The sequence below is a fragment of the Engraulis encrasicolus genome, chromosome 5, assembly GCF_034702125.1.
Source record: "Engraulis encrasicolus isolate BLACKSEA-1 chromosome 5, IST_EnEncr_1.0, whole genome shotgun sequence".
Classification (NCBI taxonomy): Eukaryota; Metazoa; Chordata; class Actinopteri; order Clupeiformes; family Engraulidae; genus Engraulis; species Engraulis encrasicolus.
The window spans coordinates 23,445,383-23,462,233 of NC_085861.1; the positions used below are offsets into that span (position 1 = coordinate 23,445,383).

At 44.2% G+C, this 16,851-nt stretch overlaps 1 protein-coding gene across 2 annotated transcripts; it reads right to left on the reverse strand.

Annotated features, from left to right (window-relative positions):
• Positions 1-8,862: 8,862 nt before the first annotated feature.
• On the reverse strand, positions 8,863-10,602 carry lratd2b (LRAT domain containing 2b). Of its 2 annotated transcripts, none has more exons than XM_063198086.1 (2): positions 10,503-10,602; positions 8,863-10,387 (listed from the first exon to the last, which is right to left on the reverse strand). In XM_063198086.1, exon 2 carries the CDS (start codon positions 10,121-10,123, stop codon positions 9,296-9,298), a length of 828 nt encoding a protein of 275 aa, XP_063054156.1. In that variant the 5' UTR covers positions 10,124-10,387; positions 10,503-10,602; the 3' UTR covers positions 8,863-9,295. The 2 variants fall into 2 exon arrangements, with proteins under 2 accessions (XP_063054156.1, XP_063054157.1); XM_063198087.1 differs by having other exon boundaries at positions 10,523-10,596.
• Positions 10,603-16,851: the final 6,249 nt, after the last annotated feature.

Sequence of the window (16,851 nt, forward strand, 5' to 3'; positions counted from 1 at the left end):
GCATGGACATTGTCTTTTGTGGCGCTTTGGCAACTCCACAGGACGCTGTTATCCCACTTCCCCCCCAAACCAAGTCCCACTATTGTCTAGAACATTCCTCAGGGTTGCTGGGAAAGGGTGGGTATGGGCTTCCTTGTCTTGTGTCTTGAGTCTTATTGGATATGAACTGAGAAAACTCTGTGTTTTTTTGTGGATGTTAAGCTAGGCTGCTTTGTGACTGAAGGCCCCTCACATTTTGTGTTATGATTTCAATCTCAGTGCTTTTGAGCAGTTGCACTGATTTTGTAAAAAGAAACGTCACATCCAAAATGTCACCCAGTCTTTGTGTCAAGTTCTGTCTTTTCGCATAATGACATTCACATTTGTAGACATTTTCACACAAAACAATCACACACATGCCGTAGACTCCTCATCTCACAAGATATTCCATCACAGCTATAGCCATTTTCATTTTGTCTTATTAGTGGAGAGGAAATCACACACTAAATTTGCAGGCGAGTGTGATCGGTGAAGTGTTCTCCCTTTTATTCACATATTACATTGCGGCGCTCGGCTCTCCTCGCTTTTCCGTTTCATTTAGCATGTTAAGATTTTAATCTGAGTTTGTCTTGAGTGAGAGCGTTCTGATTGCTGTTGGGGGTGTAATGATACCATGTAATTAGTCCCACAAAGGGAAGGCAATGAACAGCAGCACACATGGGGAAAGTAGATCCGCACTGAGCACTAATGATATCCAAAAACAAGAAGCAACTAATATGGCCGCTTGCTCCAGAGTAAAACTCCATCAGCCTCCCTCACACCGTGCTCCAAGCGTTTCGAGAAGGCTTCATCATCAGATCATGTAACAATGGATGCCATTCTTGAACAAAAATGTGTTGCAACAAACAATCCTAAAAGCACTGGTGCCAGCTTAAGCTATAAGCTTGAGAAGTTTGAACACAATGGTTATCACGTTTGCTTGCATGTGCTTTGTTTTCCACATCATCCAATATAAGGAAATTCATCTACCAATATCTTACAAATCACACCAACAGTGTCCGGGCAGGAAAAAATATATAATCTACGTTCATTTTTTTCAGAAAATGCTTAGAATTAAATTGTATGGAAAGTTGTCCCTTCTGAATGTCTCTTAAGGCATGACGCATGAACCCCTTCCAGCTTACCGTCATTGTAGGGCATCGAGAGAGATCAGTGTCACGAAATAGCATCGGAGGGAAAGTGTGCCAGCTCTCTCGGCCTGTCACCATACATCACAATCCCATCCCAGAGCGGGCCAGGCCAAGGGTGGCACAGAACAAAGCAGGCCACCTGTTGGGAAATACAGATTATCCGTTGCCCTGTTGGGGGAGAGAAGGGGAACAAACACAGAATCCCTTTTGAGGAGGCTGTGAAATCTCTGACCAGGGGTGCATTTCTCGAAAGCGTAGTTGCTAACTACGTTAGCTACTTTGTTGGTTGCAATGCAATTTCCCATTGGCAACTATCCAAGTTGCTAACTGGCTAACGACTACGCTTTTGAGCAACTCACCCCAGTCTTGTGCTCAGGGCCGCTGACAGCTTTTGCCAGGCCCAGGACAATCATATGAAACGACCCCCTCCCTCTCAATACGTCTAATGTAATGACGACCCCATTCTGAGCCGGCCCCCACCATCTCTCTTTTCTTGGGCACAGGGCAACTGACCCCTTGGTCCCCTCCCTGGCAGCTTCCCTGCCAGTGCTTGCTGTATGAGAGCCTGTTCATTCTGGGTTTTCACTCACAGGTTGTTTTAAGGGCAGATGCTAGATGTCAAGGCCAGATGTCAATACATCGCTGACATTATCTTACTGTTACGTAACAATAACCATTCACAATACTTGAAGTGAACTGTGTGTTTGTATTCAGTGTGTATGATTTCAGCCTATGTGCGAGCATTATTCCCCTTTCTTCCTGCCTTCCTTTCTTTGTAATGAGACCTACTGGATGTAACATCATGTCAATATTCCTACCCCACATGAACTCAAAGGATCCCTGTGTATACCTTTAACTCCTCAAAGGGATTTGAAGATACCTTGGATTTCCTCCACTCCAAGCATACAGGTCAATACAGTTTGCACTATAGTTCGCCTCCAGTTAACATGTTATAGGCCCATATCCTTTTCAATCGTTTGTTTGTAATTAAGCTGAACCTACATAGGACGCCTTCTCCATCATATGAGAATTTGGGCTCATAAACAAAGGACTGTACTTTAATTTTAGAGTTTAATCTGAATGTATAACGTACACTCACCAACCCATTTATAGGTACCAGTACACATCTAGTCACACATAGTCTGGGCAATTTGTCTAACAATACCTGCTTTCTGTCGGCTAATACAAATATCATTTACCGTCCCAGCAGGTGCATCTGCTGGGCTGCTGTGCACACCTGCCAGAGCATTGCATGTCTCCGAAAGAGGACAGCATCTTTAGCAATGAGAGTAATGGGCTAATCAGAGCATTTGTCCTATTTATTAAATTCATTCATTTACGTGCAGCTGTCAGACATGAATCCATTCATTATTTAGCTATTTTTGTAGCTACTAGGTGCATCTGTCCAGATACCGTTGTACTGTCTAGTCAATAGGAGATCCCAAGCCGTTTGCAAGGAACACAACAATCATGAAATGCACTGAACAAAATATGATGAATAAAATAATAATAATTTCATATTTTTATATTTTATAATAATTTTATATTCTGAAGCTCTATTCTGCTATTCTGGGGCACTGAGGAAGGTCAGCAGAGCGAAAACTTGGCTTATCAAAAGGAACACAAAGAGGATTTAAGTGTGCAGACATTTTTCTTTCTATATTCTGAAGTTAACCATTATTATGAAAACATGCTCCAAAAATAGGAAGAAAATATTGTTTTCAGATGGAAAAGAAGGAAAGATTTGTTGTCGTCATACCAAAAAAAAGGCTGTGTTAAGGACGACAGATCTGTTGGTTACAGAGTGCTGTGCAGCCACTTCCTAATGAGACAGAACATGCTGTTTGAATTTTTGTGTGCTCTGAAGTCAAACATGAACTCAGTCATCCATCAAGTCAACATGGAACATACATGTATTATCGTTACATCCTCCCACATACTGAGGCAATTAGGATGTCTCTTCAGAAATATAATACCCATGTACATATCATAGATTTTGTTTTTAAATGTTGTGTATTGCAAATATCAGGGCACATTGTCATGATATTTACAAGGGGAGTTCTAGGTGTAAGATAATGAATAGCCAATTTGAAGACAGGTATCACATAAAGTGAGATTTCTATAGAGTGTGAAGGGCTCTAGAAATGAGGGACTTTGGAGGCAGCAGAACGTTAAGCAACTGTGCAATATGCAATGTGCTTCTCATTGGGAAAGGAAAGGAAAGGAAAGGAAAGGAAAGGAAAGGAAAGGAAAGGAAAGGAAAGGAAAGGAAAGGAAAGGAAAGGAAAGGAAAGGAAAGGAAAGGAAAGGAAAGGAAAGGAAAAGATAGAGAGAGGAAAAAAAGAAATGACAAAAGAAAACTGAAGAAGGACCTGTGATGGTTTATTAATTCCAAACAAACATCTGCCGAGGGATTATAACTATTGTTGTCAGGTGAACCTGGAGCATTTCAAATCCCACCTGAAAAGCGTGTGACTCCTTAGCCCCTCATTTGCCACAGAATTAAGAGGAGGCGAAATATCACGGGGACAATGCGCCTTATTATTCCATTTCGTTAACCTGCCTTTTCTCTCCGAAAAAGAAAGGTTAGCTGCCAATTAGCATAAATCTATTCAAACGGCTCCCTTACAGCCGGCAATGCATAGGTAAATCATTCATGGTGAACCATTCAAGCAAATGCGGATGAGCATTTAAAAGGAATGGCAGGCAATAAAGCCAAGAGCCGATGGTTATCAAATCAGGGGGAGGGAATAAATTATTGCACCAGCAACGGATAGATCGGAGGCCAAATTTGCCTTAAGTGGATTCAATCCACTCTCCGTTGCAATAAGTCCACCTACAGCCCTCAAAGGATACATTTGTACACCATCTTTGTTTACAAGGCGAAGGTCTTATGTAAGTTAGTGGACGAACGGGCGGCCTGGAATGAAAGGGCCTGTGCAAAGCACTGAAGTTTTCATTTTCAGGGACGCCCTATTTGCACAGCAAACAAATGGTGGCACATGGGATGAGGGTTTATTTGAACCAAACAAATATAGGCCTACAGCATAGTTATATCTTGTAGACATACAGGGAAGCTGACAAGGGGGGGGGGACAAAGGGGTCAGTTGTCCGGGCCCCAGGGAGAGAGGGGGCCCATAATTGGGTTTTTATGCCATTGTATGTATTGGATGGGGGGCCTTTTCAGATGATTTTGCTCTGGGCCCTGCAAAAGCTGTCCTGGACATTTGTATATATTTATTTCTGAAATAGTGGCCTTAGCCGCTGGTGTTAAATAGCACAGGTGCCCCTCTCTCACCTCTTCTCTTTGGTTATCAAAACAGTGGCCAGGCAGGCTCACATTTGTCATGTAAATGACTCACCATGCCAGCATTACTATACTGTATATCTACTAGATCAACTACACGTATTATTCTCCTTTTTTATGTTTTACATGACATTTAAAGTATTCCAAGTGATGCAGATCCCATTATAAAGGAAGAAAAGCCAAGAGATGATCACTTGCGGTAGGGAGATTCAAAGTCATGTAGAAGAGGTTAACTAGGACAATACTCTTCAAAAGTATGAATCGTAGAGCCAGGCAGTTACAGAGGGAGGGGGGGAAGCGCAAGTAGAATAGTTTGGATGGTTGTTGAGGTCAACTAACCGGATGCCTCTGTGTGTGTGTGTGTGTGTGTGTGTGTGTGTGTGTGTGTGTGTGTGTGTGTGTGTGTGTGTGTGTGTGTGTGTGTGTGTGTGAGTGAGTGTGTATCTTGCCGGAGGCCCCACCCCCATGGGACTTGGCCAGCGAGCCAACCAGTGGAGCCTGCAGTTTAAACAATCTCCCCAGTTCCACAGAGGTGGAGGTGAAGAGGAGACAGGAAAGCCAAGCCAGGGAAGCTGAATGAGTGGGGGTCCAAAGGGCACAGGGATAGGGGCGCACCAAAATCGGGTCCTCATTACATTGTATGTATTGGATGGGGGGGGGCTCTTTTAGATGCCTTCGCCCTGGGCCTGGCCAAAGCTGTCAGCTGCCCTGAGTTCAGTCATTGTGCTGCTAACATAACAAGACTTGCAGAACTGTGGATGTGGAAGTGATTCTCTTTTCCTCACCCAAGGGTAGGCTTTGCAGGAGACAAAACACACACACAGTGCACTCAACACCCCATTTCATATTGATGTGAAGTTATATTCCCCAAAATACAGTGCGACACATCTAGTCTACAATTGTACAGATGAGGTGCGGTGTATGACTATTTGTGTGTGTGTATTTGTGTATTCTGATGAGATAGAGAGAGAGAGAGAGAGAGAGAGAGAGAGAGAGAGAGAGTTCAAGAATTCAAGCCCTTGAGTTAAATTGCACCCATTGACCATTCCCCTCCCTGCAGCCGTACAATCTTTGTTCTTGGGGAGCAGGTTTCAATGATTTGCCAGAGTCGACCACCTCTTACCCCTGAAGCACCGAATATAACACGACACCCTTGATTGCGGGGTCAGCTACAGTAGTGCTAGATGCATGGCCATTATCTCCTTGCACCAGCCTGAACAAAAGTTCAAAGTCCGTTTTTAGGACGAGCGTGCCGACCGACGGTCTTTCACGTCCCTGCAGAAACTTCGTCTTGGGCGTTTGTTTGCTCGGTCCGGAAAACAGGAAGGCCCTGAAAATTGCGAGCCACAATTATCCGAGGCATTTCCTTCCTTCGAGAGGGACATGGGCAGATAATGATGAGAGACAAGTGAAGGCGAGGGGGAAGGAGAGACAAAGACGAGAGTGGCATCAGTGACTTTCTTCAGGCAGCGACAGCCCATAGGACAGCCATTCTATAAAAACGACTGCCTATTTGCCCTGAGATGCATTCAAACGTGCTTGCTGGGAGCCGCTTTGGTGAAGTAGGTCAACGCAAAGCAGTGAGATGAGTTTGTGCCATTTAAGGAGGCCACCAGCACACTATGACTCAAGTCATGTCGCATTAAGCCACCTCTCTCTCTATCTCTCTATCTATCTATCTGTCATAGTATCTCCCTACACCCCCCCCCCCAACAGTTCTGACAGGGAATATCTAAAGCTGATTGAATGGCCATCTAGAAAGACAGGTTGTTATGTCCTAATATCTCTCAGGGTTCCTATAGGGCTAATGGGGGAGCTAAGGTTGGAGATGGGGTAGGATGGGACACCAAGTCAAGGAGAGGTTCCTATATATCGGTACGTACATCCTTCTTAGCTTCAGATGCACCACCGATTCCTATTGGGGACACAGACTGAGGCACCATGACATACAGCAGATGTCATATAATACCTGAACAATTTCACTACTAGTATAAAAAACAACAGCATTAATAAAAATACTACTACAACTACTACTAATAATAATAATAATTTGCATGAAATGGAAAAAGGGGAAGTGATTAAATGGTAAGGGCGATGCCATGATTAATCTAAACATATTGAGTGTTCTGTTTATCCCCCACACGCATTAATAAACTGTGGAGCAGCTGCGTTAACACCAAAATATTCTGGAAATGACATGTTTGGCTCAGAACCACATCACTCACACGTGCAGCGGAAAATAAATGAGTATCGTGTCGTTGTGTGCAAGGAGATCCCAATCTTAAGACGTATACTTTGAAAGACTTCTTTAAGACAACGGCGCTTATCAGTCCTGCACATCTGAACATCTTATCTTAGGCACACAGTCATCTTCCCCAGCACAAAATAAATCCCCCAACCACCCCTACTTCCCTGGCAAACACCAGCCTTCCTTGGGCAACGGCACTCTTGCAGATATCATTTGTGTGGTGGTAGTGTCACATGCCAAGTCTTTTCTCTGCGGAGAGCGACCATGGCGATTGCCCGATTGAGTTTTATGTTTGCTGAACGCTGTTGACTGGGAGGGGATGAAGATCAAAGATGCACAATGCTTGCTTACGCACACACAAAAAAATATGATGTACTAACCTTTTTGGGTGCATACAGTATTGCCTCTTTTCCACTGCCGGTTTTGCGGTAGGCCTACAGCTCGACCCAGCATGACTCGGCCGCCACTTTTTGCTTTTTCGAATAGGCAGGACACAACTAAATCGCAAAGCAAAAAGTGGTGGCCGAGTCCCACTGTGTCGAGCTGTAGGCCTACCAGAAAACCAGCAGTGGAAAAGAGGCATATGCATCTTTTTGGGTGCATATATGCGTCTTTTCAAGCCAGGCCAAGGCTTACTTAACTGTACACAACACCAGAGGGCAGAGGAAAAAGCCAAACGGAAAAAGGAGAGGGGGGGGGGGGTGAGGTGGGAACAGCTTCCTCAAGAACTCCTCTCTCAACATCTCTAATCTCTCATCTTCTCCCATGGAGAACACAGGATACGCATCAATACCCAAATGATCACTTGTTTGAAAAAAAAATAAGATAAAAAAGGTAGAAGAAGACATGAAATCACACATCCAAAACGTAATCCATGAACAAATATACATTTAAGAAGTGGATAATTGAATCATTAAAAAAACACTTCTGACACTTTTGATAAGGATTCTCCCGCATGTGTCTTGACTGTTGCACACAAGGCTCACTAGGCCTACTACATATCCATTAGTCATCATGGATAATGAAGACACTGTGTGTACAGCAGAGGGGACATTCTGCCACAACTATCTATCCGTAAAGATGTGAATGCTCCTCAAAAAAAAACCTTCAATGTGGTTATGGGGGAATCTAAACGTTATTAGGAACCCTAAAAGTTTTTTGAAGAACCTAAAAGTTCTGGGAGGAAAGAACCCCAAAGTTCCTTAGAGAACCTTTACGTTTTTTTCCCCAGTGGTAATCGCAGGGTTCCTCAATGAACCTTTTGGATTTCAGGATTCTTTGGGGAACCTTCAGGAAAAACTCAGTACCCTCGAACCAATTTGCCACATAGGAGTTCCTCTGATATGATAGATTTAGGAGTGCCTCCATAGGGGCAGAGTTCTCCAGAGAACCCTAAGTGCACAGTTGGAAGTAAAATCAATAGGCTCGTTCGTGACGAAGCAGTGCGGCTTTTGCTAAGCAACGAGCATGCTAACCAGAATGCATCAAACTGGCAAAGTGCACATGCCCACTGCCTAGCAAAAGCAGCACTGCTTCGTCACGAACGAGCCCAATGTGTTGTATATGCCACCTGACACCTGGGAGTGGCATTGCAGGAAAACTGGTGCTTGTTTGCTTATGCCACTCATGAGCGAAAACCAAGCACAGTGTCATAGTGTGAGTAGCAGCAGTGACTATTATGCTCAAATAAAATCCAAAGTTTTCTACTTCGACTGCATGGGCTATAACAAGCTTAATAATGCAATACACAGTAATTGTACATATTTCAGTGTTTTTTTGCGAGATTGTGTGCACATAAACAACAAATGTAGTAGTAGGCCTAATGTTTTGGTAGCCTACTGTTTCAAGTAATGGGTCAGAGCAAAATGAACTTGTCTGGTTATCAGAACGATTGTGCAAAGCAGCATGAGATTTCCCTGGGTAAAAATGAACAGTGATGAGCTACACTGTTTCTCAACGAGGGCTCTACGGAATTGAAAAGTAGACAGGTAAACAGGGGCTCTCACTCAGTTGCAAATGGGGGAGTGTATCCTATTTTTAGGGGGCGTTGACAGGCTTATGATAAAGTCAAGGGGGTGTTTGCTCAAAAAAGGTTGAGAACCACTGATCCTCATCCTGTGTAACAAAAGTTAAAGCCATTTAGGAAAAAATAATCAATTTATTTTCTAAAATACACTTGTGGATAGTCTATGCACTCATATAAGAAATTATGTAAATATAAAAGTACAGTTTGAGCGTGAGTAAAGCCTTCATCACAGTAACAGCCTGAACCAACTTCAAATTATTTAGATCAAAGGGGTGCTTTTAATTAAGGTATGAAGAGTTGCTAACACCTGAGTTAGTCGTCTTGGGCGTGTGGATTACTTGACAAAGCCGTGCGTAAAAAGTGTGCAGCTACTACTGGTCTGGTCTAAATGTATATTCAATAAAAAAAAACTTCGATGTTCCATCAACAGTTCTATGCGCAGTTGTAGGCGCAGAGAGACTGGATAATACTCCTAGAATCTAGTTGTTGTGCGTGTCATCTCTCACAGAACCTCTGTCCATTGTGGAGTTATACGTTGCGCTCCATTAATTGTAATCCTGGGCAATGTCCATGTTCATGTCACCCGTGTTGTTGAGATGATTGGATAGTTCCTGTACAACAGCCGTCCTACCAGTTTGGTCATTTCTTCTTTTCTCCGTAATCAAGTCCTCCAAGCTCTGAAACTCCAAAACGTGACTTTTCTTTTCTGATAGTTGCACTTTCATCCTGTATGGCTGCTTTCCTATACGTATTTCCCCACCAATTTTAAACTCGCGCTTACCGAATTTACACCAGGCGGCAAAACACTCCGAGTTTCTCCAGTTCAGGTCCCCGTCTTTGGCTCCGACTTGTTCCAATGCGTTCTGCACCACCGCGTCAGGGTTTAGCGGGCGGAATTTATAAAGGTCGTTGACTATTCTGCCCCGTCGGCCTTGACTGGCGTCCGTCAAAAAATTACTCCTCACCTCTGCTCTGTGTAAATGAACCACTTGGAAATCTCCGATATAAACGGCCCAGTGGGGATATTGACCACTCGCCGCAAATTCAATCAAGTCACCAGGCATGCACTTGTTCAGAAGATTTTCCGGAGACTGAGTTCCCATTTCTATCAATTTATGACTCCTTTCATAGACACAATCTTCACGGTAGTAAACGGCACACTCCAGCTCATTTCCCTTGTCATAGTGATTGTCTTCCTCGTTTGACTCCCGCTCGGTCCCATCAACACTGTCCTCTTGATCGTCGTCTTCGTTAGAGAAGATGTAGGACACTCCGATACGTGGACAATCATCATCAGGATCAAAACCGTTAGGATCAGCAGTCGGGACCTCTGCGTAACTTAGATGTGTCAATTTTTCCACCTGATTCCCCATGGCACCGTCCGACAACGACAGTGTGCGCAAGTGATCGAAGGACTTCGGCACGCCGAATGTAATCGGCCGTGGACAATACTTAACTGCGCAAAAGTTCAGTTTGCATGGCTTGAGCGATATGTCTGACAAGACCAAAAGGCAAGTCTGCCAGGAAAAGTCCGATTTCCAACGCTGAAGTTTCAGACGGTAATCCCAAAACAAGGTGAACTCAGCAGGTGTGTTGCACCTGTTCTCTTCCTGATTATCATCGCAGACGCCAGCAACCTGCAAAAAAGTCACGCATTTGTTGTCAGTATATAGTATTTGTTGTAGGCCTACATTTAGGCGCTCAAATGCTTCAATACTCCAACGGGAAAGGCTACGTTATGAAATGACAAACCTTTCAAAATTATTTCTTACACTCGTTCCATTGCTGAGACTAGAGTCATACCCAGCCGGGTGCTCAGGAGTTCTGGCAAGTACAGCAGCGCTCAGAGCGGTATTCGTAGCCTATCCCCATCTACAGCGATAGCTGCACAACACGCTGACACTTAAAGAGACAGCACACGCTATGAACGTCAACTTCCAAGTTCAAGCGACAATGGCGAGTGTGCAGATTAACAACAAAGGCAAATTCTTTCAAATTTACATTTTAACATATTATTCTTTTTATGACTAATGAAATACAGTTATGACATGCTTTGTAGACCTATGTTTCCTTGGCCTGTGTAAATAGTAGCATATGCGGTAGAGACTGTCACACTTCAACAACATTCTCCTTTGATAACAAGAGACTCTGCTTTATCTGCCTGAACAGGTTGTGCTATTTTAAGTGATGTAGACATGGGCACTATATCTTGAACCATACAAAATGTTTGCATCACACTAGTGGCAACGTTGTGGCAATGTCACTGATGTCAGAATCTTACCAGGGACACAAGTTCAAGGGGAGATAACGAGTAGGCTCAAGTGCATCATGTATCGCCTGCCGCGGACAGGTGGCTCATTCACACGCCTGCCTGTGAAGTCGCTTCGCTGTGCCGTGCACTGGCAAACAGCTGGCTGCGCACTGTCTGTCACTCACCCTTGCCACTCACGTTCCCCCCGCCGTCGGCAGCGTGCCCCACTTTTTAATTACCTGCCTGCAACAGCTGGCCAGGGTAGAGCCGAGTTTGTTTACCAGACCAAGGGTGGGTTACACGCCAGTGGTGTCTGACTGTCTGTCTGTCACTGAGAAGTACTCCTCCTGTCTCCGAGACAGATACTGTACAGTGTACACACACAAACACACACACACACACGCACGCACACGAACACACACACACACACACACACACACACACACACACACACACACACACACACACAAAGTCATGTGAAGGGCCCCCTCACCCAAGACATACAAAGTAACAAGGACAAAATTCTGGGCCCCCACTCTCCCTGGGCCTGGGTCAACTGACCCCTTTGACCCCCCCATTGACATCCCTGCACACAGACACACAGACATACACACACGGCTTCACAGCTGCTGACACAGCTTTGGTTGGGCCCATGACAGTCATCTGAAAAACACAATTCTGGATCCCCCCTTCCTGGGCCTTGGATAGCTGACCTCTTTGTAACCCTGGGTGACATAAGGCCATTTTTTTGGAAAATGGCCTATTTTCAGCTGCTTATCTGCTGAATAGCCAGCCAATATCGGAAAGAGGGTAACCTTTTCCATCACTCTTATATTATTTTGTAGCTTGACATGTCTTATTATGTTTTCAGATGGGTAATTCCCGGTGGCATATATTGTAATTGCAAATCCAAATGTCCACCTCTCATTTAACTCCACTGCCATACGGCTTATAGTACTTCTAGCCAGGCTGTGTCCTCCTAGTGATGCAACACTTTCAGCGTTGCAACTAGTCAGGTCAAGAGCATTGCAAGTACTTTCTGAGTTCCCGAAAATACGGGAACTCCTCCCACTTTGTCGGTAAGCAAACAACCATAAGCAAATCCAAGGGAAGCGGGTCAACCATACCGTTTGGGAAATGTTAATTGTTATGCTCTTGGTCAGATCAAGTCTCGAAGAGATTTGAACGTCGATGATAATCAGGCTATAGTACTTCAGCCTGTGGTGGCACCGTGTGTGGAGCCATCCATCAGCAGGAGCAATGGTGGCTCTGTCAAATCACCTGCGTCTGACAGGTTGACTCAAAGAGCCAAGGCAGCACCATGTAGCAGCCGGCCTGCTGGAGCCTCCAAAAGCAACAGCTCAGCAAAGCTTGTAGGCCACTGGTAAACAAACTTCAATACACTACAGAGCACTTTTTGTTTTCCGCTGGGTGCACTGCAGTTGCATCAGAAGAATTTTAAGCAGCTAACAGTAAGCCCCTTAAGACACCCCATCCACCCCCCTCCCAACACCCTTTTCCTCTTTGGATTTTCATAAGGCTGGGGTGGAGGGGTTACATTTCTCCCCTACAAACTCCCTCACTCACAGGGGGGGGTAGGGGGGGGTTGGTGGGGCTGGCGGCTCATCAGGAGCGCCCAGCATGTATCTTTTTGTGTTACGTCAGGTTGAGCGAGCCTACGTCAGCCAGCCTCCATCAAGTACAAGAAAGTGGGTGGGCAGATGAATGGGTGGGTGGGTGGATGGATGGGTGGCTTGCTGAGATGATTATCGGATGATCTGAGGTCCCCTGCTGTCTGCCTCCTGGACTGCCAAACTAGCACTGAGGCCTGAGGTTGCCTGTTTCCCCTCGCGCTGCACGCCAGGTCGGCCACCTGGATAGGCAGCCCTGGTGTCCAGCTGGCCTCTGTAATGTGTACATCCAGACCTCCACCTGGACACTTTAGGATAGGATGCACCTGTTGTTGACGTCACGCCTTGGCGTTAAGCTGCCCGTGGCAGAGCACAAGCTCCAGACAGTTAAGATGCCAACCGGCTATGAAAGAAGTTATCGCCTCTGTAGATCAAGGCTGCTGACAGCATTGACCGGGTCCAGGACAAAGTCGTCTGAAAGGGTCTCCAAGCCCAACCCACATACGACGTCATGAGGACCCAATTCTGGGTCCCCTCGCTCCCTGGGCCCAGGACAACTGTCCCCTTTGTCTCCCCCCCCCTGTCGGCACCCCTGCTGTACATATTGAGTTAATGGTTGTGTTTAATGGCCGTGTAGTGTGTAGTGAGATAGCAATCCTTTTTGATAGTGCAAATGAATGGCTTCCAGCCACATTCTCTGGCAGGTTACTGAAAGGTGCCCAAGAGAGTATGTGCTTAAAGAGTGTTATACTGACATCTGTTGGAGCAAGGGAGGAATAACGCTAAATTCTGAGGTGGAAGGCATGGATTACTTGTGGCATCACTGTTTGTCTGCACATGAGGCGTACTTATATACTTACAGTTTCCTAATGTAACGAGAGCAGGTTCTAAAATATGTCTTAAATACAACTGATACATTATTTCCACAAGATGTGTTTTGAGAGCGTGATTACAAGTGTGTCAGCCTTTCTGCTTTCATTTGTCAGCTAGCTTGCTTCCAAGCCATGAAGTCAGTTCACATTATCGTGAGTGGCGGGTGCTGTTTTCTGAAGACATCATTGCTTTCCAACTTCAGTGCATGCACTGGAACTAGTGCAATCACTTCGGGTCAAATCAAATAAAGGAGCCCGGAGAATTGGGTCATTCAGGACCTAACTCACCATGGCCTATTTTACTGCTCCAGTGTACAGTTTGATTGGCTGGCCCAGTGTTTGGAGTGGGGTGGCAAAGTATTTTTTTTCTCTCAAAATGAACCGCAAAACGCCGCCACCAAATGACACTGTCTGAAAGGGGCTGACCCAGACATGAGAGAGGAAAAGTGAAAACATGCATGCAACTGAACATTACAAGTAGCCTAGGTCTACTTCACATACAGTAAATAGTCCCATGCTTGTTGTAGGTATGACCTGATTTTAGTTAGTTAGTTACGTAGTTAGTTATGCGTTCAATTGTCCCTACAGGGCAATTGGGTTATCTGTTGACTTGACACTCCAGACAGCAAAAAAATTCAGACAAACTGACTAATGGTATTTTACTAAAAGGACTAGGTCAGGGGTGTCAAACTCAAATTGACTGAGGGCCAGAATCAAAATCTGTAACGAAGTCGCGGGCCGAACTCAACAATTATTTTTTAAAAGGCCTAAAATTGTGCATGCATGCACTTCATACTCATAGTTAAATTTCACATACACACATACACTCTTTCCCATTACATTTGTCTGTACAAATGTGTCTGCACATCCTGTGATACTGCAAATTTCATGTTCAAGTTGGGTTATGCTATACATGAATGGTGTATGTGGGCAAACTGTAATACATACAGTCCCAAGAAAAAGTTTGTACACCCTTTGAAATTTCTTAAATTTCTGTCAAAATTTATCATAAAACATGGTCTGATCTTCCCGGAAATCTCAAGAAGGAACAATCAGAGTCTGCTTTAACTAATTCCACACAAACATTTACATGTTATCATATTTTTATTGGCCATAAGGCTATAACATTCACAGGACAGCAAGGCATAAGTAAGTACACCCTTGCATTAAATAGGTTTTAACCCTCAGTTAGTTGCAATATCCTCAACCAGACTTGTCCTGTAGTTGCAGATCAGATTAACAAAAATATCTGGATGTATCTTGTCTCCCTCTTCTTTAGAGAACTGCCTCTCGTCAGCAAGGTTTCTGGGATGTCTGGAGTGCATAGCTTTATTGACTTCATGCCATATAATCTCAATTATTTTTAGTCAGGGCTTTGACTGGACTATTCCAGAATGTGTATTTCATTGTTATGAAGGCATTCTAATTTAGATTTGCTTCTAAAGTATGGGTTGTTGTCACATTTCAGCACCTATCCTCTTATGTGCTTCAACTGTGTGACAGACTTCCTCACGTTTTTTCTGTAAAATATCACAATAAACTTGAGTTCATTGCTCCACTGATAATAGCAAACTTTCAAAGGCCTGAGGCAGCAAGGTAGCCGCATATAATGATGCTCCCGCCACCATACTCAGAAGTGGAGATGTAACCAAGAATAACTAAAAATGGGGTTCATTCTGCCAATCTAAAATTAATGGGGTTTCTGTCCAAAAAAATATTGCTGCACCTTTGAGGTTTGCGAAAAAGCATTTATATGCTTAATAAAATTACTGCAAAATATTCTGTAGACCAACGTTGAAACCAAAGTTGAATTTTTCAGGGGAACACATAGTATCATGTTTGGAGGAGAACTGGAGAACCACACCTTCACCAAAACATCATCTCCACCTTTGAGTATGGTGGCGGGAGAATCATTATATGCGGCTACCTTGGTGCCTCAGGCCCTTGTCAGTTTGCTATTATTATTTTAACAATGAACTCAGAAGTTCATTGAGATATTTTACAGAAAAAATGTGAGGTAGTCTGTCACACAGTTGAGGCACACAAGAGGATGGGTGCTGAAATGGGACAACAACCCATATTTTAGAGGCAATTGACTTTTGAATTGCTTCATAACAATGAAATACACATTCTGGAATAGCCCAGTCAAAGCTCTGACAAAAAACATTTGAGATGATATGGCATGAAGTCAAGAAAGCTATTCACTCCAGATATCCCAGAAACCTTGCTGCAGAAGGGCAGTTTTCTAAAGAAGAGGGAGTCAAGATACATCCAGATTGTTTTGTTAATCTGATCTGCAACTACAGGAAACATCTGGTTGAGGTTATTGCGACAAACTTAGGGTTAAAACCTATTGAATGCAAGGGTGTACTTACTTATGCCTTTCTGTCCTGTGAATGTTTACATCTTATGGCCAATGAAAATAAGTAAACTTGTAAATGCTTGGGTTGAATTAGTTAAAGCAGACTCTGGTTGTTCCTTCTTGTGATTTCCGGGAAGATCAGATCATGCTTTATGACCAATTTTGACAGAAATGTAAGAAATTTCAAAGGGTGTACAAACTTTTTCTTGGGACTGTATTTGAAATGATCTCGCGGGCCGAATAAAATGGCTCCCCGGGCCTAAGTTTGACATCCCTGGACTAGGTGGTCTCACTGGTACCGTTAGGTGACAGAAAGTTGAGGATGTGCTCGCTGGCAGAATATGGCGGGTGATGGGTGATGTGTATGTTACTTGCAATTACATCATGTGTACTGACAACATGTGTACACACACACACACACACACACACACACACACACACACACACACACACACACACACACACACACACACACACACACACACACACACACACACACACACACAACACAACACAACACACACAAACACAATCATAGCCATACACATCCTCATTCATGCTGTAGATATGAAATTATACTCTGGTAGCATAATTTAGTGCAGTAATAGTTTGAGTTTACCTACCCCAGTGGAAGGCGGCTGCACAGGCCTAGATTGCTTTTTGCTTTTTTTACTGTATGTTGTGGTTGGGAATCGGCTGTTCCAGAAGCATAGGAGATGTCTGTGGTTGCAAGAAATTAAACATACCGACTGGACTGAGGAGGACACCATCCGGATTGCCTGTGTCTGTGGCACCAACTTCATATCTGAAGTTATAGTTACCATCCATTTTCCTATTTCGGGAAAAAAAAACACCTGGATAGTTTCCGTACAAATGTGCGGTAAATGGTCGATTCTGCTCCAACAATGCGTGGGCTGCCTGATTATGTCACATCTGTGTACAAACAGTAAGGGCAGGGGCGGAGCACTGGTATTGGGACAGGGAG